Source organism: Zootoca vivipara, chromosome 12, assembly GCF_963506605.1.
Source record: "Zootoca vivipara chromosome 12, rZooViv1.1, whole genome shotgun sequence".
NCBI lineage: Eukaryota > Metazoa > Chordata > Lepidosauria > Squamata > Lacertidae > Zootoca > Zootoca vivipara.
The window spans coordinates 21,667,153-21,693,330 of NC_083287.1; the positions used below are offsets into that span (position 1 = coordinate 21,667,153).

The 26,178-nt window shown below is 43.4% G+C and overlaps 1 protein-coding gene across 2 annotated transcripts in view; it reads right to left on the reverse strand.

Moving 5' to 3' along the window:
- The window catches only part of CHN2 (chimerin 2), a 157,514-nt gene that overhangs the window by 56,600 nt on the left and 74,736 nt on the right, over positions 1–26,178 (reverse strand). For both annotated transcript variants that reach the window (XM_035129608.2, XM_035129606.2), the window contains exons 4-6: positions 19,336–19,367; positions 15,545–15,658; positions 13,765–14,053 (exon numbers count right to left, since the gene is read on the reverse strand). In XM_035129608.2, coding sequence (XP_034985499.2) covers positions 13,765–14,053; positions 15,545–15,658; positions 19,336–19,367 — 435 coding nt within the window. The remainder of the gene's footprint in view (positions 1–13,764; positions 14,054–15,544; positions 15,659–19,335; positions 19,368–26,178) is intronic.

The window sequence follows — 26,178 nt, forward strand, 5'->3', positions numbered from 1 at the left end:
ATCCCCACAACGGGGTGAGCTCCCATTGCTCTGTCCCAGCTCCTGCCAACCTAGCAGTTCGGAAGCATGCCAGTACAAGTAGATAAATATAAACTGCGGTGAAAAGGTAAACGGCATTTCCATGCGCTCTGGTTTCCATCGTTCCGTTGCGCCAGAAGCAGTTTAGTCATGCTGGCCACATGACCCGGAAAGCTGTCTGAGGACAAACGCCAACTCCCTAGGCCTGAAGTGAGATGAGCACCGCAACCCCGTAGTCGCCTTTGACTGGACTTAACCGTCCAGGTGTCCTTTACCTTTAACCCTTTTTAAATATTAGTTTATATTTTAGTTAATATTAGTATTTTTTTAAATATTAATATTGGTTTCCGCAGCCACGCTTCCAACAAAATATTTAAATACAATGGTCTGTTAAATGTTAAAAGCTTCCCTAAACAGGGCTGTCTTCAGGTGTCTTCTAAAAGTCTGGTAGTTGTTTTTCTCTTTGACATCTGGTGGGAGGGCGTTCCACAGAGCGGGTGCCATTACCAAGAAGGCCCTCTGCCTGGTTCCCTGTAACTTGGCTTCTCACAGCGAGGGAACCACCAGAAGGCCCTCGGTACTGGACCTCAGTGTCTGGGCAGAACGATGGGGGTGGAGACACTCCTTCAGGTATACTGGGCCAAGGCTGTTTAGGGTTTTAAAGGTCAGCACCAACACTTTGAATTGTGCTCAGAAGCGTACTGATTCATTACATATCCAAATGAAAACACTGAGGGGAAGCTCCTGCTGCTACGGTAAAAGAGTAATTGCATTTCAATTGTTTTCAATGGACCAGAAGTGTAATCTCCCTTGCATTAATTTAGGACTATATTGTTTAAACATCATTCCAAGTTCCTAACTGAAGCTGCAAAACATTGCCCAGCAACACATAGCAAGTCCCACTGAACTTTCAAGCAGTTATTCCTGTGCTAGGCTGCCCACAAGCTTCTTTGGAGAAGCTTCCCCCTCCCCATATCCTTAGCAAGCCTTCACTGTTATTTCTTTTGGGGGTGGGTGGGCGGGAATTGCTTACATATCAAGCACTACTACAAATGTCTGTAGTCATTTTTTATTTATTTTTTAATGGAAAATATTTCAGTTAAACAAGATAAAGTGGGAGAAAATTAAAAAGGAAACTAAAGGTACATTAAAACTACAAAACAAAATTAAAAAAACACTGTTAATTCTGTAAATACTTGTCTAATTGTAAATTGTACTAGCCCAGATTATAAATGCGCATGGTCTGATCTAGTCTACTATCCAAGGGAACTCTATGCTAAAAATACCATTCTTGGCTTGGTTCTATGGGCACTCGGCTTCCTTGCAATACACATCAAAGAACAGATGGAATTAGAAAAGTGTATTAATCAGATTAATATGAAATCAAAGGGAGATGCCTGCTTTGCTTCTACCCCAAAGTGGGGTTTTTAAAAAAAAACAAACAAACAAACCCGGAGTCATTGTTAACAGCTGGAGATCTCCCAATCTCTTTTCATACATCTATATCATTAAAAGCACACAAGCCATGTGAATGCAATGAGCAGGCATTATGATTTCAAAGTGGAGAGGGCCATGAAAGAGAGAGCAGATGTTACTCCACTGTCACAATTCAAATCCTTCCCTCTTGCGGTTCTTTCTTTGTTGCAGCTTTCCAGGCCAGCTGGGAAAATAATCACTTTCAACAGTGCAGCGGCATAAGACAAACTAGGTAACCTGGAACTGCAGAGATGTGGGGGCAGGGGCAGTGAAGGCTTACGGCTTTCTCCTAATGTGATCAATTCAGGATTGTCACAAGTTAAAACCAAGGGCTATGTAAAGTGTTTTCAGTGGTACTCCTGAGCATAAAGCACAAAGCGGGGTTGGAATTCAATGGTGTGCTAAGCTAAGGAGGTCATTCCGTCAATTGATGGGCCAATGGAATCATCTCTCCTCTCCTCCCGTGTGCTGTTCTGGCGGTTCTCCTGACAGTCCAGAGAGGATGGGGGGGGGTCCATGGGGGTGCATGGAAGGAAGAACTAGATGGGCAAAGCCCTTTTGCACAAGCAGGGGTCCTTGTGCTAGAGCGGGTTCTCCTTCATGGAGAGCACGTGTTGCGGTGGGGGCAACCATGACATCCCCTGTTGCTGGGCGGGTTAGTATAGTTGGCCACTCATTTGATTGGGCACCTTCACTTGTTGCTGGGGAAAAGTTTATGTTGCAAAAATGATTGACGTTAGGGTGCTTTTTAGTCCCTGTGCGCAGCGTTGAGCTTCCTCTTTTCGCTGTGCGCATCGGATCACCTGCCCACCCTCCCTATATTTAGGGCTGTTCTTGCTGGCCTTGCTATGGCTGTCATGGGGTCGTCTGCTTTTGGGGCAGGGGCCTGGTAGGAATTTTCACCATTTGGCTGATTGGCTGGTGCCATTTGGTTTTTGCCTACTGCACAGAAAATCGTCACAACTTGTAAGGTTGCGGTTAGGCATTAGTTAATTGGTTAATTTGGTTGGTGGAGGGGTAGGGATAGGCTGTGCCTGCCCCTCCAATGCTCCTGCTGTAAGAGTATTCCATTAAAGGAATCCAGGGATTCGCCATGCTCTTGTCCGAACCCTTGTCAAGGGGCTAGGGCCACGCAAGAGCCCCTGGGAGCATTTGGGAGAGATGAGAGTCTCGCACCCAGCTTTATTCTCTTCCCAAAATGTTTACCCTTACTGACTTCGCTGGCTTGCGTTGTCAGTTCTGTCCCCGGCCGGGGACAGATAGTCTCAACCAATGCCTAAGCAACCAGTCACATACTGTAATTCAATAAAGTTGTGGCCAAAATTATGCCAAAAACCGTAACAAAACTTTCGTGTGAATTGTGTCTTTATTTAAGGGTGTCCTGGGGGTCCTTGAAACGCAACTTCTGCTCGTGTGACCGGGTAGTTGAGTTCTAGACAAACAGGCAGACACAGCCAGGGTTATTTTATTTATTAAAGTACATAAAGGTTCTTAAATTTATTACTGCATTTTAAAGTCCTGCCCTTCCTCCACAGAGCTCAGGCAGGGAGAAAATTTCTCTCACAACCACTCTGTAAAGTAGGTTAGCTGAGAGGTAGTGACTGGTGCAAGGTCACCCAGTGAGCTTCGTGGCAGAGTAGGAATTTGAACCTGTTTAGTTCTAGTCCAGCTCTCTAACATTTCCGAGCACAATTCAAAGTGTTATTACAGGCACCACTGTAATAACAGAAACAGTGTCACATCCACATAATAAACAAAGCCTACACAAAATACTTCACATGGTTGTTTGAACCCGTGTAAACATGCACGTGTTATTTTTAAAACGACCATCTCCTAACCCTGGAAGCAAATTAGTAAAATATATTATTACCCTGTTTAAAAACAGATGGGAAAGAGCAACACAAAGTTCCAGCGTTTGTCAATGTGAATCAATGAGAGATCTAGAATAAAAATGCAACCATCACAACTCATACAGAATACCGGCTGTACGAGATCGAATCCGCTATCTACCCTGGTTGTTGTTTTTTTAAAAATAAACCTAGTGGAAAAGTTCCCTGATTCAGCTGAAAATCCAAGGGCGACGACTTCATAATGATCACCCGTATCTGGGCTGGAAATACAACTTGAGGTTTGAGAGGTGACTCTGTGTAGAGAGCCAGGGGGGTTGCGTGTAAACAGCAAAACAAGACAGGACGCAGCAACCTGGGAGCTGAAGAGGAAGCCTGGCAACAGACAGCTTGGCAGATGGGATTGGAAAGCTGACAACCACTTTCAGAGGCACATGTTGTTGCTGATAGAGAGGCAGAAACAGTAAAAGAAAAAAAATGGAGAAGGGAGGGGGTAGGATGATTGCTTACAAGCCCGGCTTTTCTACTCAATTACTGACTGCCATTAAGGGCCGGCTTAGCAAATCTGAGGGCCTCCAGCACTTGTCTTTAAGGTTTTGATTATATATATAATATCAGCCTCAGGTCTGCTACTGAAATGAGACAGTGAACATGTTTTGTCCAATTGGGTCATGAATCCATGCTGCGCACAGATAGATCTTCAAATGCCGCACTCTTCCGGGAATTAAGCCTCAGCTCACAGGATCATTTTTATTTAGCAGTAAGGCCACGCGGGTCTCACAGGAATCGATCCAGGAGCCACGCCATGCTTGCTAAATGTTGCGCCGGAAATGGCTTTCAGGCTGTGATCCTATGCACAACTGACCTGAGGCTAAGCCCCACTGAGCTGGGTGAGATTTGCTTTCAAATAAACATGCATAGAATTAGGCTGCAACAGCAGGTGAAAAGGGGGAAGATGGGAAAGTGGCAACTTGGAAAACTAGGGTGTGTACATTAGTCCATTTTGTGTGACAATACTATTTTTTCTAAAATTTCTGTCTTAACATTAAGATGGTTATTTTGCCCTCTTTCATAGAATTGGGGTATATCCAAATAGGAAAAACCTGGTAAGTATTTCTTTAAAACTTCGAAACAACCCATTTGCAATATCTGAATGGCCCGTTAAATATATTAAGCACCCTCAGTAAACAGGACAATTTAGGATGGTTTTGTGGTTTTTAAAAAGAGAATGTGCTTACTACTTACCAAGACCTTTTAAAACACCAATACTTTAAAAACTAGTCTGTTAGTTTATGTAACTAACAATGCATGCAATTTTTTTTGAAAAGGTTTCTATAGCAATTCTTCCCATAAATAATATTTCCTCTTGGGTTAAAGCCTTGCCAGATAAATGCACCCTTCACAGACATTTAAATATGTAAATGTAAACATGTAATATTAATTTGAAACCATATTGGAGGCTAAACAGGGCAAGGGTATATGTAGAAAAACTTCTGAGAGGATTGATCCTGAACCATGTGACCTTGCAATAAACCACACATTTTAATCTGCTTTATGTCTGAAGCTAACATGCTGGCAATGGTCTTGTTTTGCTGTTTGAGATGTAGTTCTTTGATGCTGGGGACAGTTTTATCCCAAAAGGGGATAAATACACTAAATAATTAAACAAACAAACCAGAAAAAGACATGAAGCTACTGTATCTTTTTAAAAAAAAAAAAAACCAAAACCCATAAAAACTCTTAAGTAAAGCTGCCATCTAGTGTCTGAAACATGTAGCTCCGCCATTAAATCACCCCCACTTCTGTGAAATGTAAGCCTTACTTGATTCCTTCCTAAAGGATTCAGGAACAACAAGGCAGGTTATGAGTTAAGGAAGCTACCTATTTTTACCTAGCCTTTTAAATAAAAAGGTGACATGTTATGATTGAATCAATAGCGTTAGTACACTTATGAAAAACCATAGATCACTTAATCAGAAAAATCTCTAAGCAGCATGTATAAAATAATTATCAAGAAAACATAGATAGAATCAGCAAAAAAATTTAAAAAATGAATATACATAACTAAATTGTATGTCTGGGGAGACTTGCTGAAATAAAAAGGTTTCCAGCAAGCATCTGATTATAGATCAGGGCTTTTTTCCCCCCAGCAGTTCCGGCACCTCTCAGGTGGGCGCTTTGCCATTTTAAGAGAACAAGGGAGGCATTCATGGTGAGTTCTGGCAAGTCTTTTTCTAGAAAAACAACAATGGTGAGGACACATGCCTAGTGTCAATAGGGTGTTCCAATGCATTAAGGTAATGATGCCACACTAAAATATCAGCTCCTCACATATGCAGAACAAACAACATACTGTATGGCACTTTGTAAGTTTGATAAACTGGTAAAACAAGGCATATATGAGGCAAGGCAATCCCTCAAGTAAAGTGATCCACAGCCATTAAGGGCTCTATATGCCAACTTGTCCCAGTAACAAAACAGCATCTTTGACCGAAGGTTGCATGGAAGAAAATGCTTTCAAAAAGTAAAACGGGAGTGCAAAAAAGGGGCTTCTTTGAACTGCATAACTCAAAACCTTCTGCTTGTGCAAAGGAAGCTCCATCCATTTACACAGAATTACAAGTCCTGTACAGTGGTACCTCAATTTACGAACGACTCGACAACCGAATTTTTCGACTTACGAATGGAGCAAATGGCCGTGCGCTTACGAATATCTCAACATCCAAAAAAACCCCGCGGCGGTTTTAGATAGGGATTTTTCGACTTACGAATTTTTAGATAGGGTTGCTTCGACTTACAAATTTTCCCGTTTCCAATGCATTCCTATGGGAAATTGTGTTTCCAATGGCGCTTTTCGACTTACGAATTTTTCGACTTACAAAGGTGCCTTCGGAACGGATTTAATTTGTAAGTCGAGGCACCACTGTATTTGAAAAGCACACTGAGCGACTTGGACACAATGATAGGTGAAATATTATTGCCTTGTTATATTCTCTGTCTCAGAAAACACAGTGAGATGATCAAATATAGATTTGTGCCTACAGAGCTGCCTTATATTTTCCAGTGACTGCACAAAGGAAGAAATCTGAGCAGGAAATGGATGTGGCACTGCCTCATCTTTAATGGGAAATTGTTTATGAAGTTTTCAGTAGTTGTTCCACATGCAATTTTAACAGCTCGAACTTCGGCTACACTTTAAATACATGTACTGCTGATGCAATTTAGCCACGGTTGCATAGCATGTCCATAACTAAGAATGGACCAAATGTTTATGATCAATATTTGCATGTGCCACAGAGCATGCAAGGACAGAATGGTGTTTTAAAAAAATGAATAAATATGGCTCAATAGCTCCCCAGAGCTTTATTCATTTATGTATATAAAAATTATAAACCACCGAATAATATATCAAGTCGATGCACAACAATGTACAGAGATATACTAAAGCGCATAAAATGCCCCAAAATACAAAATACTAACAAAACCTGCTTTAAGACAAAAACCTACAGACAATAAAGCTGTTATTTTACTTGTAGGATTATTCCAGCATTCTTACTTTGGGACAACATTTCACATTTTGCTTTTACAGTTGTACCTTGGATCTCAAACACTGTGGCTCCTGAACAAATCGGCTCCTGAATGATTGAAACCCGGAAGTGAGTGTTCTGGTTTTCGAACAATTGTCAGAAGCCAAACGTCTGGCACGGCTTCCGATTGGCTGCAGGAGTTTCCTGCAGCCAATCAGAAGCTGTGCTTTGGTTTCCAAACATTTTGGAAGTTGAGCGGACTTCCGGAACGGATTCCGTTCGACTTCCAAGATACGACTGTTGATGTCGATGGCCTCTCAGCCGATTCCCTGGTGGCCCGCTGGAATGTGGAGTTAACCAGGGCTATTGACTGTTTGGCTCCGAAGCACCCTCTCCGATTGCATGGAGCTCGGACAGCCCCATGGTTTTCCCCGGAGCTGAGGGCGATGAAACAATCGCTGAGACGGCTTGAGCGCCGGTGGTGGAAAACTCATTCTGAATCCAACCGAACACGGGCTAGAGCTCAACTTCGAGCCTACCAAGTGGCAATAGCGATGGCGAAGAGGACCTTCTTCACTGTTTCTATCGCATCTGCAGAAAACAGCAGCAGGAGACTGTTCCAGGTGGTTTGCAATCTATCTGAACCACCTTCGTCGCCTAATAGGGACCCCAATATCTCCTGCAATGCTTTTGCAAAGTTTTTTGCAGATAAAGTCGCCCAGATTTGGAGGGAGGTAGACTCCACCGTGGGAGCAGGGCCGGGGCGGGAGAGTGCTGGAGCCCTGTCTAGTCATGTTTCATGGGATCAATTTCAATCTGTTACCTCCGAGGATGTGGACAGGCTGCTTGGACGAGTGAAACCAACCACCTGTCTCCTTGACCCTTGCCCATCCTGGCTAATAAAAGCGAGCCGGGAAGGGCTGGGTGATGGGCTCCGCGAGGTGGTAAATGCTTCCCTCTATGAGGGAGTATTCCCAGACCCGCTGAAAGAGGCGGTCATTAAACCGCTTCTTAAAAAACCATCTTTAGATGCGGCTAATATGGCCAAAATATGTAGGGACCCAGGTGGCGCTGTGGGTTAAACCACTGAGCCTAGGGCTTGCTGATCAGAAGGTCAGTGGTTCGAATCCCTGCGACGGGGTGAGCTCCCGTTGCTTGGTCCCAGCTTCAGCCAACCTAGCAGTTCGAAAGCACGTCAAAATGCAAGTAGATAAATAGGAACCACTACAGCGGGAAGGTAAACGGCGTTTCCATGTGCTGCTCTGGTTCGCCACAAGCGGCTTTGTCATGCTGGCCACATGACCTGGAAGCTATACGCCGGCTCCCTCGGCCAATAATGCAAGATGAGCGCGCAACCCCAGAGTCGGTCACGACTGGACCTAATGGTCAGGGGTCCCTTTACCTTTACCTTTAATATGGCCAACTATCGCCCAGTCTCAAATCTTCCATTCTTGGGCAAGGTGATTGAGCGAGTGGTTGCTGAACAACTCCAGGCACGCCTGGAAGAAGCGGACCATTTGGATCCCTTCCAGTCGGGGCTCAGGCCTCATCATGGGACTGAAACTGCCCTGGTCACACTGGTTGATGATCTCCGGCGGGCTAGGGACAAAGGTGAGAGCTGTTTCCTAGTCCTGCTGGATCTCTCAGTGGCTTTTGACACCATCGACCATAACATCCTTCTGGGCCGTCTAGAGGGCTTGGGAGCTTGGGGCACTGTTATACAGTGGTTCCGCTCCTTCCTCCTGGGCTGTGTTCAGAAAGTGGTGGTGGGGGATGAGTGTTCAGACCCCTGGCCTCTCACTTGTGGGGTGCCTCAGGGTTTTGTCCTCTCCCCCATGCTTTTTAACATCTACATGCAGCCGCTGGGAGAGATCATCAGGGGGTTTGGGCTGGGTGTTCATCAGTATGTGGATGATACCCAGCTCTACCTCTCTTTCAAATCAGAACCAGTGAAGGCAGTGAAGGTCCTGTGTGAGTGCCTAGAGGCGGTTGGAGGATGGATGGCGGCTAACAGATTGAGGTTGAATCCTGACAAGACAGAAGTACTGTTCGTGGGGGACAGGAGGCGGGCAGGTGTGGAGGATTCCCTGGTTCTGAATGGGGTAACTTTGCCCCTGAAGGACCAGGTGCGCAGCCTGGGAGTCATTTTGGACTCACAGCTGTCCATGGAGGTGCAGGTCAATTCTGTGTCCAGGGCAGCTGCCTATCAGCTCCATCTGGTACGCAGGCTGAGACCCTACCTGCCTGCAGACTGTCTAGCAAGAGTGGTGCATGCTCTAGTTATCTCCCGCTTGGACTACTGCAATGCGCTCTACGTGGGGCTACCTTTGAAGGTGACTCGGAAACTACAACTAATCCAGAATGTGGCAGCTAGACTGGTGACTGGGAGCGGCCGCCAAGATCTACATTGGCTCCCAGTACGTTTCCAAGCACAATTCAAAGTGTTGGTGCTGACCTTTAAAGCCCTAAATGGCCTCGGTCCAGTATACCTGAAGGAGCGTCTCCACCTCCATCATTCTGCCCGGACACTGAGGTCCAGCACCGAGGGCCTTCTGGCGGTTGCGAGAAGCCAAGTTGCAGGGAACTAGGCAGAGGGCCTTCTCGGTGGTGGCGCCTGCCCTGTGGAACGCCCTCCCAACAGATGTCAAAGAGGAAAACAACTACCAGACTTTTAGAAGACATCTGAAGGCAGTCCTGTTCAGGGAGGCTTTTAATGTTTAATAGATTACTGTGTTTTATTTTTCTGTTGGAAGCTGCCCAGAGTGGCTGGGGAAACCCAGCCAGATGGGTGGGGTATAAATAATAAATTATTATTATTATTATTATTATTATTATTATTATTATTATTATATAAAAGCAATAGGCAAATATTTAGCTGCAGCGCAATGAAAGGCCTTCATATGAGAAAACTGAACAATGGAACAGCCCCCCTTCTTTATTTGCCTGATATTTTTTTTAAGTGCTGCATGAACATTCATTTATTGCCTATTTTTAATACAGCAAGAGTGGAATGCCTACTTTTATTAGTTTGAGGGATAACAACAGATAAATATTCTTCTTTTATGATGATGATTTCTGACTTATATAATTATTCGGATGAAAACGAGCCAAAGAAAAGCAACTAATTTGGCATATGCGTTTCATTTTTCTTATGGGGTCTGGCACAGTACTACTAATTACAACTTCCAAGAAACTGTATTATGAGAGTGGACAGATTCCTCGGGCAGTTCCAGGTTCTGCATTCTCTTCCTGGTTAGTGGCACTGTAACAACCTTCCACTGACCTGCCCAAAGGGGGAAAGTCTCAGGAATGACTGAGCCATTCAATAATTTCTGTTGTCAACCTTTCGTGCAGGGAAGAATAACTACATCCCACAAATGGCTTAACAAACCTATCAGGGAAATTAATGCCCCCTGCAGTAGTTTCTTGGAGTCTGAAATGCTATCAATAAAAGGTGATGTTTCATTTTCTTTTATTCAAAAAACCCTTAACCTCTCCTAATCACTGCAGAGGCTTAAACTGTGCTTGAAACGTCTGAAAGACCTTTTTGCAGGACAACATTAAAGTGTTAATTCTTTCAGTACGTTTTTAAAGACGTCTTTTTGTTGAGAAATTCTAAACCATCCGGGTAGATAACTGAAGCAAACCAACAAACTTTATTTTACCTACTCCAAAATGGGAGTAAAAATTATTTAAGCAACTTCCAGATATTATTGTGCAAATATAATCAATTTTACCAAGTGTACACAACAATAGCCATGCCCATTTGCCTCATTCTGATTTTCTAAAAGCACCAAATCCAAAATTTAAGTCATGCTGATTTTAACTGGTGAGTTAATTGAATACCTAGCATTCTCCTGTTGACATTCTCCCCTTTAAAGGTAAAGGGACCCCTGGACATTAGGTTCAGTCATGGATGACTCTGGGGTTGAGGAGCACATCTCGCTTTACTGGCTGAGGGGGCCAGTGTACAGCTTCCAGGTCATGTGGCCAGCATGACTAAGCCGCTTCTGGCAAACCAGAGCAGCGCACGGAAACGCCATTTACCTTCCCGCCAGAGCGGTACCTATTATCTACTTGCACTTTGACATGCTTTCGAATTGCTAGGTTGGCAGGAGCAGGGACCGAGCAACGGGAGCTCACCCCGTCACGGGGATTCGAACCACCGACGTTCTGATCGGCAAGCCCCAGGCTCCGTGCCAAACGGAGGATGGAGCCAGCTTGTTTTCTCCTGCTCCAGAGGCTATAACCTGAACTGATGGATTCAACTTATAAGAAACGAGATCCTGAGGAAACATCAGGAAGAACTTTCTGACAGTAAGAGCTGTTTTACAGTGGCACAGATTTCGTCCACAAGAGGTGCTGGACTCTCATTCCTTGGAGGTTTTTTAAGCAGAGGTTAATCATACCTGTCATGTATGATCTAGTCAAGATTCCTGCGGTGCAGGGGGTTGAACTAATTACCCTCCAGGTATTTTCCAAACCTACAATTCTATGATTCTATGCCATATCTTAGAAGTAGGGGTGTTTCTAAGAGGTACTGAGGGGTAGCAGTTGCTCTGCCAAAATAACTTATGTCCCCTGCCCCCCCTTCAGTCACAACATGTTAAGGTGCTATATAGCATGGATAAAATCCTTTCTCCCATACTAATAATGGTCTTTGACAACCATCACAAATTAGATTTTTCTGGAAGGTAATGCATGAGAAAAAAATATGTATTTGCTACGGCTATCAACAATACATTAACTTCCTGCAGCATTTTTCTTAGCACATTTCAGGGACCACAGCTTGGAGACTGGGAGACAGAGCCATGAATACAGTACAAGGAAAACCAACAAGCCAATCCTACTTCCCAAGTTCTACCTCATGAATTTATTCTGTTTATAAGCAGAATAGTAGTGTTGAATTAAAGACTGGAGGAATGTTGATAGCAAGAAACCTATTTCATCTCAGTTAGGAGGAAATGTTTCTTTTGGATAGAAAACTATTTTCTCAAATTACACACTGATCTCCAGCATCCAATGTTGTGTAAAGGGTCGATGTTTGTTTATGTCCTGCATCATCAGTTCTCACAAAATCATCTATTGGAAAGTTTTTGCAGACGGCGTGGAAGAATCTGAACTTAGTCCCCCCCTTTTTTTCTGTACCTGAAATACTGGATGACATGATGTATTCAGCAGGTGAGCATGCAAATATTGTCACACGAAGCAGCACATGCATAGCATAAGGGTATGCACATAGCTCCATTGGCCAGGGTTTAAAACTACAGTGATCTGATTGTCAGAAGTGTGACAACTTGAAATTTTGGGCGAAAAAGATTCCTGCATTGCAGGGGGTTGGACTAGATGACCCTCTTAGTCCCTTAGAACTCTGCAATTCTATGATTCCTTCCTTTTTCAGTGAAGGCCTCAGGTTCTGAACTATGCTGAAATAAAATCCAAAAACCAGCTCATCACAGCCTTGTAAGGTGCTTTTCTATTCTGAGCATGTGTCTCTTAAATAATAGTAATTTATAGTTAATTGAGTTTAATTTGTGTTACTGTTTCCACAAGCCTGAAATGTCAGTTGCTCTAAATATTATTTTATTAAATAAAGCTTTCTTGTATATTTCACTCTGCTTATGTCTTCCTTGGTCATTTGCACTAGCAACAAAAGCCAGCTCAACTTAAGACGTTTGCTGTCTTGAACAGAGCACGTTGTCTTTAGAAATGTCCTTATGGGACTGAAACAGTATCATAAATAAAAACTATAAATTATATCCTCCAGCAGTCAGGCACTGCTTTTCAGACACGGGTCAACAACATAATCTTGATTATGATGCAAACACATTATGTGAATTATGTATTAAATAACCTTCAAAAGCACTTACACTAGAAAAGAGGTTTTGTTTGAAATATTTTTCAATCTGCGGGAACAGGAAACACGCACACAACCTCTTATAAGAATATTCATCATTTGTCACACATTTCAAGCTGATTTTAGCTGCATTTCTCCTTAAATTGCTTTATGTTAACTACTACTTGTTTGCTCAGCTTATGCTGCTACTACAAAAACAACTTCGAAAAGCAAAGATGGAAAGAAAGAAAAGCCGCGTCCCCAAAATCAGGTCCATTCACCAAAATAGTAAAGCAGAGATTTGAACTTTGTGTTAAAGGCTAACAAACTTGAGATCTGGTGAACAGGCAATCAGCACAAATTCTTACACTCAGGAATCAATAGCAAGGTTACATTCTCTTTTTGGCAAATACAGCAAACCAGGTCCTTTGATGGGGGGGGAGGGAGGTTACAATCACCAGCATCTCCAGGTAAGACTGGGAGAGGGGGAATTATGCCTTAAACCCTGGAGAGGTGCTGCTTATCGATGTAGACAATACTGAGCTCAAGAGACCTAGCTTCTCATTTAAATTTAAATATTTGTATGTGCTCAGGTGCTCTTTTCCACTCATTTTATCTGGGAGATGCTACCTGGACATATATTTCTTAAGTGCAGAAAGGAACCACCCTGAGATCTACGGAGGAAGGGTGGTATACAATTGTTGTTGTTGTTGTTGTTGTTGTTGGTTTGTTTGTTGTTGTTGTTACAATGGGAAGCTATTGTAGGCAGGGCATGCAATCATATGGAGTTCATTCCCAGTGGAGGAACAGAATAATTTCATAGATCTGATTTCAGCTTTCTGCTTGCACATCAAATGTTAACATATAAACAAATACATTGGGTTGTAGACCCACCGAAATTAATGGCCATGGCTGAGGTCCATTCATTGCAGTGGGTTTACTTTGACTAAAAATTAGTTGATGACAAGCCACTGAGTGCATTTTAACGACCGAGTGCCCCAGATGCATTTTTTAAAAGGTAGATCTATATATGGATTGATCTCCACATGAATCACCTTACCTTTTCAACTGGTGCGTTTTCTTCACTTGTGGTTACGCTAGCTTTTCTTGATTCAGTTTTTGATCTACTCAGTCTCCGGGATACTTTTTCTCTAAGCAAAGTGGCATATCCAATGTGTTCATAGATAGGATTTGTCGTCATTTTTGCAATATATTCAGAAGCCTTGGTTTCTATGTACAGTGTTATCAAGCCGTCTGTTACCAAATCATGGATTGACTCGAACCTCTTTTCCCCTACAAAGTGCTTCCCATCGTAAAAAAGCCTGTAGTTTAAGGTCTGATTGCCAAACCTGCATTAAAACACAATGAAGTTGTTGCATTAGTGTTTGAACACTAAAAGCATTGATTTCTCAGATGATACACACTATAAAAAGGCCATGTTCCTCATTAGTTATAAAGGTGGAGGACGGAGCTCAGGCCCAAGAAGTGGTATATATTCAGATAAAAGAGATCTGCGCCAGGGCTGCATGAACATGTGTTATAGACCGGTGCAGAATATCCTCAACTGCACTTGGAAGAGAACTTTGGACTAATGCAATCCCTGCTTTCCTTCTGAATCCCACTGCTCTTCTCCTGCTGGTTAAACAGTCACAACACAACCAAGGTATAGCAGGGTGTCCTCTTACACAGGAATCAAAACCAGCTCTGTGTCTTTAATATCGGCTCAAATCAGAGCCAATGTGGCACTTAGCTATGTTTGAGGTCACCAGGAGGAACCTTGCTCATCACAGGGGATGAGCTGATATAAAGTCTTGCACAATCTGTGGCATACAATTCACTTTATTGCTTAAACAGGGTTTAGAAATCAGTAAGTGAAGTTGATGAGAGACTCAAAATAGCCTGCGACCCCCTTATTTGCAAATGCAGCACTCATAGCATAATAAGGCGGCCTTCTTCATTTGCAATAGGGGTAGCTAACTTGTGTACCTCCAGAGTGTCGCAGGTTAGCCGCTCTAAGTTTTCCTATACCCAAGATACTCTTAAATCATGGTTAAATACAATTCATGGTTAAATATAGCCTTGTAGGTATAACTGGTATAATTTTAGTTCTAACTGGTGATGGTGTTGATATAATGTGAATCATTTTGGGAGTACTCTGTAGCTGTTACTGCCCTTTGGATGCATCTACACTGGTGACTGGGAGTGGCCGCCAAGACCACATAACACCAGTCCTGAAAGACCTACATTGGCTCCCAGTACATTTCTGAGCACAGTTCAAAGTGTTGGTGCTGACCTTTAAAGCCCTAAACGGCCTCAGCCCAGTATACCTGAAGGAGCATCTGCACCCCCATCATTCAGCCCGGTCTGGCTCCGAGGGCCTTCTGGCAGTTCCCTCACTGTGAGAAGTGAGGTTACAGGGAACCAGGCAGAGGGCCTTCTTGGTAGTGGCGCCCGACCTGTGGAACGCCCTCCCATCAGATGTCAAGGAAATAAATAACTATCTGACTTTTAGAAGACATCTGAAGGCAGCCCTGTTTAGAGAATTTTTTCTGCTGGGAGCTGCCCAGAGTGGCTGGGGAAACCCAGCCAGATGGGCGGGGTATAAATAATAAATTTTTATTATTATCACCACAGAAAGTGCAAAAAATCAACTATTGAGTCTGCAAAAAATTATGCTTTAAATTTTAAAGGATCATAATATCTAACACGTTACAGACTACATCATACCATTTTAAAAAATATACTGTTTTGCATATAGTTGTTATAACCACGATTCCTTCGGGTTCCCAATGGCCAACAAGCACTTCTTAAAATTTGCAAACAGAAGCAGCAAAGCTCACCTGAGAGCTAGGGTATAGCATCCAGACTGCCGCTGGCTCTCTCTGAGAATATATGCTCCTTCTACACCTCCAAGCAATTCATCAGCTTGCTCGCGAGAAATGATCCCATGAAACCTGACGGAACAGAAAGCCATCAGGTTAGAGAATAACTCTGAATGGGAGAAAGGCCACAGGAACTCGGTGTTAAAACACAGAAGGAGGACACACATAAAAGTCACTACAAAATAGTTCATGATAGGGTTGTGTCCCTCTGTATGTATAGCAAAGTGATGCCAGGGGGAACATCTTGGGAGGAACTAATAGCAGGGAATGCTGCGGTCAAGATTAAAATTGTGCCCACAAACGTTCCATTAATTTGCTCAGGCTGCTTTTGGTGAATTCTGCTGTCCATGGTGGTGATACACAACTGATTTATTTGCGCTGCATTTTAATTATTGCTCTGGGATTTTCCTACAGCTGTTCCATTGCTGTTAAAAGCCTCCTTAAAAGGCCGTTGTCTTAGAAAGGCAGGGTATAAATATTTTAAATAAATAAATATTGAAACCAGGGGCTTAGCAGGGCCTGGTTTTAGGAATCTGTAACATTTAGCAAGCTCTCTGCCTGTACTCCCAGCTCTTCTGCCTTTGGACCAATTTTATATGACTTCTTATTTGGCGATCATTCGTGGCCGAGTAAGATTGTCTTCCATGAACACGGTCTTAATGGTGTGTCCGTAGGTAACTGTAGAGGCCAATTCTGGATCCACATGTCCTTCCACACTGGGGGCATAGTTTCTGGGCAGGAGTTGATCACGGTGAGAGTTTGCCAAACGTGCCTTCCTCTTAGCACACTTCTGCCTTTCGTCCTGACACCTTTGGTAAAGGCTGTTCTCCAACTGGAGCACTTGCAGGCGAGTGTTTCCCAATTGTCAGTGTTTATACTACATTTTATTAGATTTGCCTTGAGAGAGTCTTTAAACCTCTTTTGTTGACCACCAGCATTACGATTTCCAGCATTTTAAAGTTTGGAATAGAGTACAGTGGTACCTCTACTTACGAATTAAATGCGTTCCGAACACACATTTGTAAGTCGAAAAAAATTGTAAGTCGAATCCCATAGGAATGCATTGGGAGAAAAAATTCGTAAGTAGAAGCAACCCTATCTAAAAATTTGTAAGTAGAAAAAATCCTATCTAAACCACATCCAAGATGGCGGACGGAGCTCCATTCGTAAGTAGAAACATTCGTAAGTAGAGTTATTCGTAAGTAGAGGTACCACTGTACTTGCTTTGGAAGACGATAATCAGGTATCCGCACAACATGACCAGTCCAATGAAGTTGATGTTGAAGAATCATTGCTTTGACACTGGTGATCTTTGCTTCTTCCAGTACACGGGTATTAGTTTGCCTGTCGTCCCAAGTGATATGTAAATTGTTTTGGAGACACCATTGATTGAATCTTTCGAGGTGTTGGAGATGGTGTTTATAAGTGGTCCATGTTTCACAAGCACACAGTAAGGTTGGTATGCTTTGTACACAAGCATTTTTCTTTCCCTGCGAATGTCCCAGTCCTCAAACGCTCTGCACTCCAATCGGGAGAAAGCTGCACTCGCAGAGCTCAGGCGATGCTGGATTTTGGCATCAATGTTGGCTCTTGTGAAAAGATAACTGCCCAAGTAGGAGAAGTGATTGACACTTTCTAACACTACACCATTGAGTTGGATTTGTGGCGCTGCAGAGGGGTTTTGTGCTTGTTGGTGCAGCACTTTGATTTTTGGGATGTTGAGCGATAGGCCAAGCTTTCCGTAAACTTATGCGAAGATGTTTAGGATGGTTTGGAGGTCATCCTCTGAGTGTGTGCACACTATGTCAGTGTTTCTCAACCTTTTTTGGGCCAAGGCACACTTGTTCCATGAAAAAAATCACGAGGCACACCACCATTAAAAAAGTTAAAAAAATTAACTCTGTGCCACCCTATATTGACTATATAATTATGACTGTAAGAAACACTTGCCAATTGCTGTGTTGGTTGCAATCTCCTGTAATAAGGCTTCACAAGCCGCTGATTTCTCTGCCAGCACAATCCTTTGCTCAGCAAGTTTCAGGTTGAGCTCATCCAGCCAGCTTCTTTAAGTTTGTCTAAAACCACCCTCCCATGGTGGTGGCTGTTGAGAGCTGCGCTCGCCCCGCATCGTGACCCGGCCGGCTTCCTTTCTGGCGGGTCAGTGTTGGTTATTGGCGGCCGCCAGGCATGTGACAATGCAAATTGCCCTTCTCGTCGCGGCACGTCGCGGCACACCAGCCAGCGTCTCGCGGCACACTAGTGTGCCGCGGAACAGCGGTTGAGAAACACTGCACTATGTTGTCATCAGCATATGGAAGCTCTACGGCAGAAATTATGGTAACGTTACTCTTACTCTATAATAGAGTTGGGGCGATAACACTTGATGGTCTAATTCATAGGGAGAAATTATGCCTCCTGACTACCTCTGAGATACAGTCTTCCTGGTGTTTTCTGTGGTATGGAATGAGCCACTACAGAGTAGAAGTATAACATTTTGGTCTGAGAACTCTTGAGCAAGACCCAGCAGAAAACTTCTCACTGTGCAGCATTCCAGGGTATCAGTGGCTGTGTTACATCTGGGTAGCCAATATGATGCCCTCCAATTGTTGCAGAAAATAGAATTTGTAGAATGAAAGGACAACACATATAATAATTGCAAAGGAGGGAGGGGAAATAGCCCTGAGCTTATTGCTGCAACAAACCAACTGTGGTTTGCTACAGATTTGGGGTAGGGAGTAAGACAGCACCAGATTCAGAGTTGCTCATATAGCTCAGTCTGTAGAGCATCAGACTCTTAATTTCAAGGTTGTGGGTTTGAGCCCCACATTGGGCACTGCAGGGAGTTGAACTAGACGATCCATGTGGTCCCTTGCAACTCTACGATTCTGTGATTCCGAAAAGGAGACCTAAATTAAGATTTACAAAATAAATGAATGGTTTGACCGGAACAGTCCTAGTCCTTAAACCACAACCCTAGAGGACTGGGTGGAAGAGTCCTTCTCTCTGACTCTGCTGCTGGTGGTGGGGAGGTTTCACTGCTACAGAAGCCCCTTGCTGTGCTTGCATTAATTGCAGGCTGCTGTTCACAGCCAAGTTTCCAAAATGGGGTGGAGCAGAACGGGCCAAGGATTCCCTGGATTTTAAGGTGGCCCACTGACAGGTGGCCCACTCTACTGCACCTTACCAGGGATGATAAGGCTGTCAAAGGCTACGAACTATGATGGCCTTGTTCTCCTGTTGCAGGAAGTATACCTCTGAATCCCAGCTGTTGGCAATCACTAGCTGGGAGAGTGCTGCTGCTGCTGCTGCTGCTGGCCACCGTGAGAATAGGATGCTGGACTAGACGGGCCTCTGGCTTTACCCAGTTGGTCTTTCCTTTTAAACAAACAACCAAAGCAAAAACATCCCCGCCACCTTCTTTCCTGACCAACAGCAGTGGCTCCACTTCTCCAGTTGTTCCCGGAGCTGGGTTAGGATTGTTCTACATCTCTAACTGCAAAATACATGCTGAAATGTATATACACTATAGGTACCACCTGAAAAGACAATTCACGTGCATGCAGACGAAGCGTCTGGGAAGTCAAGAAAAACTGAGTAAGTACGTGGAAAGAAATGGAGAGGTAACACTGAGTTAAATGATCTCTTCATTAACATTAAATGATCTCTTCATAGCAATTTTAAATTGCACAGTGCCACACATCAAATTATTACTTTAAAAGTTATTTTCCTACAAATAATTTAATACATACTCTCGTCCGTAGTATTTTGGTCTGTTCTCCACCTAAATGGGGGGAAACATGACAACACAGTTAGATATACATTAATAGAAGCAACAATAAAAATTTAAGTTGGTGAAACAATAATATCATCAATATATGCCCAATCCCAAATACTTCAGGTTGCAACTTTAAAAATGCTTTAGGGCAGGCACCCCCAAACTTGGCCCTCCAGCTGTTTTGGGACTACAATTCCCATCAACCCTGTTAGTTAGGGATGATGGGAGTTGTAGTCCCAAAACACCTGGAGGGCCGAGTTTGGGGGTGCCTGCTTTATGGTGAAATAAGTGATGCCTGCAGAGCACGAAGCCTGGAGGATGGTATCCTTTATCTAAGAGAGCACAAAGGATTAATTTTAAATGCTACACATAATGCTGAAAATTTTAATCTGGCAATTATACGCAAACAAATGCCAGGCCAGCAGGGGGCAGTTCCTTACAAAGTTTGATGCACTGTTTTTGTTTAATGTTCATCTAATATTTGGAGGATAGTGCTGGAATATTAATGGTTGCCTCTGATTTTAACAGTCATTTCTTTTCAGTAACCAATACTAAATTATGGCTGGATCCATAAAGATAGGCTTTAAACATTTCATTTTAATGTATTGCAATGCTTCAAAATGAAGAGATAAGAAAGAAAGAAAGAAAGAAAGAAAGAAAGAGAGAGAGAGAGAGAGAGAGAGAGAGAGAGAGAGAGAGAGAGAGAGAGAGAGAGAAAGAATTGTCCTGTACTGTAATGTTTATTGGGCAACCCAGTCAGGTGTAACCTGTTACAAATAGTAAAATTATTACTACTACTACTATTTACACAGCATAGTCCTTGGGCTGGTGATCAATGTCTTGCAAGTCTCAGGACACAAGGCAGAGAACAAGGCAGTTAACCTGTTTCTAACAATGCATCTTATAGGGACCCAGGTGGCGCTGTGGTTAAACCACTGAGCCTAGGGCTTGCTGATCAGAAGGTCGGCGGTTCGAATCCCTGTGACAGGGTGAGCTCCCGTTGCTTGGTCCCAGCTCCTGCCAACCTAGCACTTCGAAAGCACCTCAAAGTGCAAGTAGATAAATAGGAACCGCTACAGCGGGAAGGTAAACGGCGTTTCCATGTGTTGCTCTGGTTTGCCAGAAGCAGCTTTGTCATGCTGGCCACATGACCTGGAAGCTATACGCCGGCTCCCTCGGCCAATAATGCGAGATGAGCGCGCAACCCCAGAGTCGGTCACGACTGGACCTAATGGTCAGGGGTCCCTTTACCTTTAACAATGCATCTTACACTGCCTATTTGCAATCTTTGGTATTCCCACACGCTATATCCAAACAGAACTAATCTGGGGCTTGGTTTCCAGCTTGTTTACGGTTATTCCTACTTGTCTGCCTAGATTTTTCATCGTAACATGTTCCAGCTATTGTGGCTGACCACAAAAATTCCTAGGGCCAAGTGGCCTCATTGGTGCAGAATGCCTTCCATCAGTTACACCCCTATCTGGACACAGCTAGCCTAGCTTCTGTTGTCGATGCTCTGGTAAACTCTAGGTTAGATTACTGCAATGTGTTATACGTGGGACTGCCTTTGGAGATGGTTTGGAAATTGCAGCTGGTGCAGAATTTGGCAGCCAAGTTGTTCACCGGAGCAAGACAGTTTGAGTAAATTAACACAAACCCTGATTCAACTACACTGGCTACCAGTTAGCTTCAAGGCCCAGTTCAATGTGGTGGCTTTCTGCAGCTCTGGACCTCAAGGACTGCCTCTCCCCACATGAACTGACCCAGACCCTGTGATTGCCATCTAAGATCCTTCTCCGTGTGCCCCACCTCCCCAAGGGGTCCAAAGGGTAGCAAGATGAGAATGGGCCTTTTTCGAGTGGTGCTTCCCCATTTGTGGAATGTTCTCCCCAGGGAAGCTCACCTGCCACCATTGTTACATATCTTTAGGCACCAGCAAAAACATTATTTTCTGCTAGGCCTTTGTCTTTTAATTATATGTAGTCTCTTTTAATTGCTGGGGTGTTCCGTTCCTGCCTTTAAAAGTATGGAAGTATTTTAGATTTTTTTCTATTCTTTGTCTTTTTTAATGTTTATTATTTATTGTTGTAAGTCACTTCGGATTGCACTGCCAAAAAAGGCAACTAATCAGTTTAATAAATAATAGCAACAACTTCCAACACAGACAAACTCAAATGTTGCTTGCTGCTGGTGAGTACAAATTTTGTCCCTTGAGAGCTCAGTATACAGTGCTTAGCTGGAAACCTCATAAATATCTGTCAGCAATTGCCAAAACCAAAACTCTTGATGATACAGTGAAATAATCTAACTTATCTCAAACATATCCTTTGGTGCATTCCAAACCCCCCACCCCCACCCCGGCAATATCATACTAGAGAATTTTCTGAAACCCCAACTCCTCAGGAGAGGAATCTCTCTGCAATGCCTAGTGTCTATTTAATTACTATATTTTTATCTCAACATTTCTCCAAGGAGCCCAGAGCAGCATTCTAGCGTCACCACAACCCAAGTGTAAAATGTCAAACAGCTTCATGAAAATGCCTTTCTCAAAAAAATAACGTTTTATGAGGCATGGCCCAGCTCTCTGACTTCAAGATCATAGTTCATACAGATATGACAGCTTCTGGACACATTGACATAGATAAGATTAGAGAAAACTACATCTCACAAGGCATCTTAAAATGAATGTGTTACTCCAAGCAAGTCCACCCACAATGACAAACTGTGGGAGAAATGTGCAACACTATACTGCTTTGAAGGATGGAAGAATTTCTGGATCAATTTCTGTTCTGTTAATCAATGCATGGTAGACATGCATTGAAGACTTACTGGATGTAGTGTGAGGCTGTAACCAATGCAATCTTAAAAAGAAAAGTTCTCTCGAAACTAGTGGCATTTTTTTGCAAGTAAAATACATTTAGAATCAAGGTATGCACTCCTGATGAGTCAACAAAACATATATGCCAGGTGTAAGATTGCAGTGACCTTGAACTGCAATTCCTCCTCTTTGGAACATGGGCTATAGTGATCTCCAGTAAGCAGAGTAAAAATGCTATTGTAAAATCATGCCACTGTAGAGCAGAAGCTTCACAGAAAAGCATTATGACCAATGACTGTGGGATAAATATATACCCTAAATACAATTTCTCATCGCAAATAATCTGCATTCAAACTGGTGTGTGAGACCCATACCCTCCAACTCCCGGTAAGAAAAATCCGGGATCAGCAGCAGCGCAGCACCGGAAGTCGCTTCTACGCATGTCTGGACTTCCGGTGCCGGCGCTGCCCAATTTCCGGTGCCCAGACATGGGCAGAGCGGCACCCGAAATCGGTTCTGCGCATGTCCAGACATGCGCAGAAGGAGCCTCCCTGGCAGGTAGGAAATCCGGGGGATTTACAAGATTTTTCTCTATTCGGGAAACGGGTGTGGAGCAGGTGGGAGACTTGGCAGCTATGGTGAGACCACCCTAATGACTTCTTATTATTATTTTTGAATTAAACCAGCTTTTAAATGAAAATGCTGCTTCTTCATAAATTGATGGAAGTACAAAAAATGTAAAAAAGGGCATTGAAAATGGTGGCACTGTTTCAGTTGTAGAAGAATTCATACAGTTTAAAGGAAAATGCATCCAGTTTTCTTTCTAATCTCCAAAATAAAGTATTTGTCAAGATGAGAAGCAAACAAAAAAGAAAAATGGACTTTGACTGCATTTCCAAATGCTAAGAAATTTTTGTAGATGTGTATTCTTTCCGCAGGACCACTATGGACTTGGGGGGGGGAGGGGGGAGTATAGGTTGCAGATAATGCTGAAGATTTTATCTAGGATTTTGTAACTGAGAGTAGCTAGAGTTGCATTTACCAATCACCAGTATCTAAAGATCAATTTACAACCAGACAGCCTCTGTAATTATCTTTGTGCACCCACACCCAACCACGTTGCCTAATCATCTAATCTGTTAATGGTGGGAAAATCTGAAAAGTGCATTAGTAAGACGTTCAAAGTCCAGAAGATAAACATTTGCATACAATGCCCTTTAGCACATTAGTCATGGTGAGAGTAAAAGCCCAAATGTAGTATTTTGATCAGATTAGGTTCTATCCAATGGTGGCATGTGAAGGAATGTTACCAAAGTCTAGAAATCCACCTTAAAGAATAGTGGATAGCAAACATGTTAAGCCCATTTAGCAATGAAGGAACAAAACATAGATAATTAAATAGAGAGGATATAAATGACAATTATTTCAGATATACAGAAATAAAGTGTCAATGACATGTGCTTGGTAGGAAGTGAGGGAAACACACTTCAGATATTGGCAAATCGATTTGATCTGTAGGCTCATCTTCTAAAGAATTAACAACTGTTCAACCGGCAGATTCTACCATATCTTACAGGAGAATCTGGTAACAACACAGGCAAGTGAGACAGCAAGCCAATAGGGACATAACAAAGATAGACAAATCTGTAGAATTTCAGCAAACAACAGTCGATAAGGATCTGGATTCACAAAGGAGGCCACGGGGTTTCAAGCATGACTTCATTGTGTGTAGGACTGCTGCTAGCAGCAACAACAAAAAAAGTCATAGATTTCAGAGCTACTTTAATAGCTCTCAGTCGATCACTGGCTGATCTGTTTGTCAGGTCAAAAACATTTGGGAATAATTCAAGAAGGATCACTTCTTATGTTACTGTTTAGTAAGGGAGGTAGCAGGAAAATGTTCAAATGTGGCTCTCAGCTGCTTTCAAGGAGTCATGCTTCACATGAGGCTGAGACGGGTGTAACGGTTAGTTAGTTTGTTGGACTAAGAGTGAGGAGACTTTGGATTCCCTTTGCCGCTCAGCCCTGAGACACAATTGGGCCAGTTGCTCTACCAGTCTCACCTAAGTCCTGGGATTGTTGTGAAGATAAAGTGGCGTGGAAGAACCAGGTGAATTACCCTGAGAATCTTACAATTCAGAATAGTTAAAATTAATGGCAGTTCCTAAGGTTCAGGTGCCATGGCAAACGATGGTTTATCTAAAGTGGAATCTAAAACTGATTAAATCTAAAACTAGGTTAAATTGCCTCCATATCTGTTCTCTACTATTTCCCCCTCAAGTTTACTTGCTCCAGGCCAGACTGTATATCCGAATACAAATCCACCTGCTCCACATTTACAAAATTAGGACTACATTTCCTTTCCTTTCCTTTGGAAAAGTCTCTTATTCAGTTGCCAGGTGGACAAACCATCCCTGGGGAACAGACTATTTCATCCTGAACAGATTTCCTTTCCTGGCATCAGTGCCTAAATATACATATTTAATTAAGTCATTTATCTAGTTGGAAAACATTTGAGATTGACTCACTGGACAAAATCTGCTTTATGATGTCATCCTTCTCCAGTCTGAGACACTTTGGATACATGGTATTGTTTTATACTTTGCATGACATCATCCGGTTTATGATGTCACCCTTCTCCCTTTTCTGAGATGCTTAGCATATGAGGGACAAGAGCAGGTCAAGAAGTTTTGAAAGGGATGTAAGCAGCTAAGATGCCCCAACCTGTTCCCACACAAATGTTGGGAACTGCAAACACAGTCTCCTTGGTGGGAAGTTTGCTCCCATCTGTGAAGGTGGTGTCTGGTTCTAGATGACAAGATTGTACCCTTCGGTTTGGGCTCCTGTTCAGTCGCTGCCACCTCCGGTTCTGCCTCCTCCCACCCCTCAAAGTCTTTCTCAGCCTCTGCTGAGGCTCTATGTTCTGCAGAAATTCTGTGGGAAGGAGAACCAGCATCTCTTCAGAGCTAGTTGAAGTCAGGGCAGAAAGGAGAGATTCCCCCACCTCCAGCCTAGGTTCCTGTCCTGGCTCTCACTGGAGGAAGAACGACAACTCAAATTACAGTATCTACCAAAATCTTTAATTCTCAGATCAGTACAGTACACAGGCAGAGTTCAAAGACATATGTAGGTGCTACACATGGCTAGACAAGCTAAGGCATCGATCCAACCAGCAACATGTCCCCTACAATCTTGTTATATGGGAATGGGCCAGGCCCAACTTAGCAAAGCAAATGAGGCTGCTCCTGAAACTGGGCATGCAAGCAGGCACTCCTCTGAGAAGGGTGTGTCTTCCTTGTCTGTTCATGCCTGTGCTGGTGTCTTCTTCATGACCTCGGCAACAGGGGGGATGGGACAGGCTGGGAGGCCACCTCCTCTGAAGAGCTGGGGAGCCAGAAACGGCAACTCCAGAGTTGGCACTACATTCAGAGTGACTTAGTTGAAGGTGGGCCTTGGTGATCTTGGAGGAAAGGCTGTGCGGGTGCCTGGGAGACTGATGGGGAGATGACATGGGGTGAGGGGACCCCACTCCCCCGCAGGGTGTGTTCCATGATCCTCCTTCCCAAGCAGCTCCTCAAGTCCCCATGACTTTGGTTTGGTATGTCCTGTCCTATCCCACTGGAACCTCCACAGGTTCTTCTGTGGGCAGCTCATTCCTCCACCTTCTTTGTCTGACCAGCCCCCATCACTCAGGGCCCATAACAGTTCTCACCATTCAGCTCCCCCTCTGTTTCTTCCTCCTTCTCCTGAGTACCTGCCAATCCACACCTGATCCCAAAAATTCTGCAGGGCTCATGCCATCAGTAGCTAAAGCCTTTCACTCTGTTTGGAATCTTCAACTTAGTATTTCCTTCTTGACTTACTGGGTCAAGTACAAAGGACCTGAACTACTATAGAACTACTATTGCTTATTTGAAGGGTGAAGTCCTGCATAAACTGGTGAAAATGAGGACATGTATCTAATACATACTTCCTCCATGTGTTCTAGAACTCTTGCTT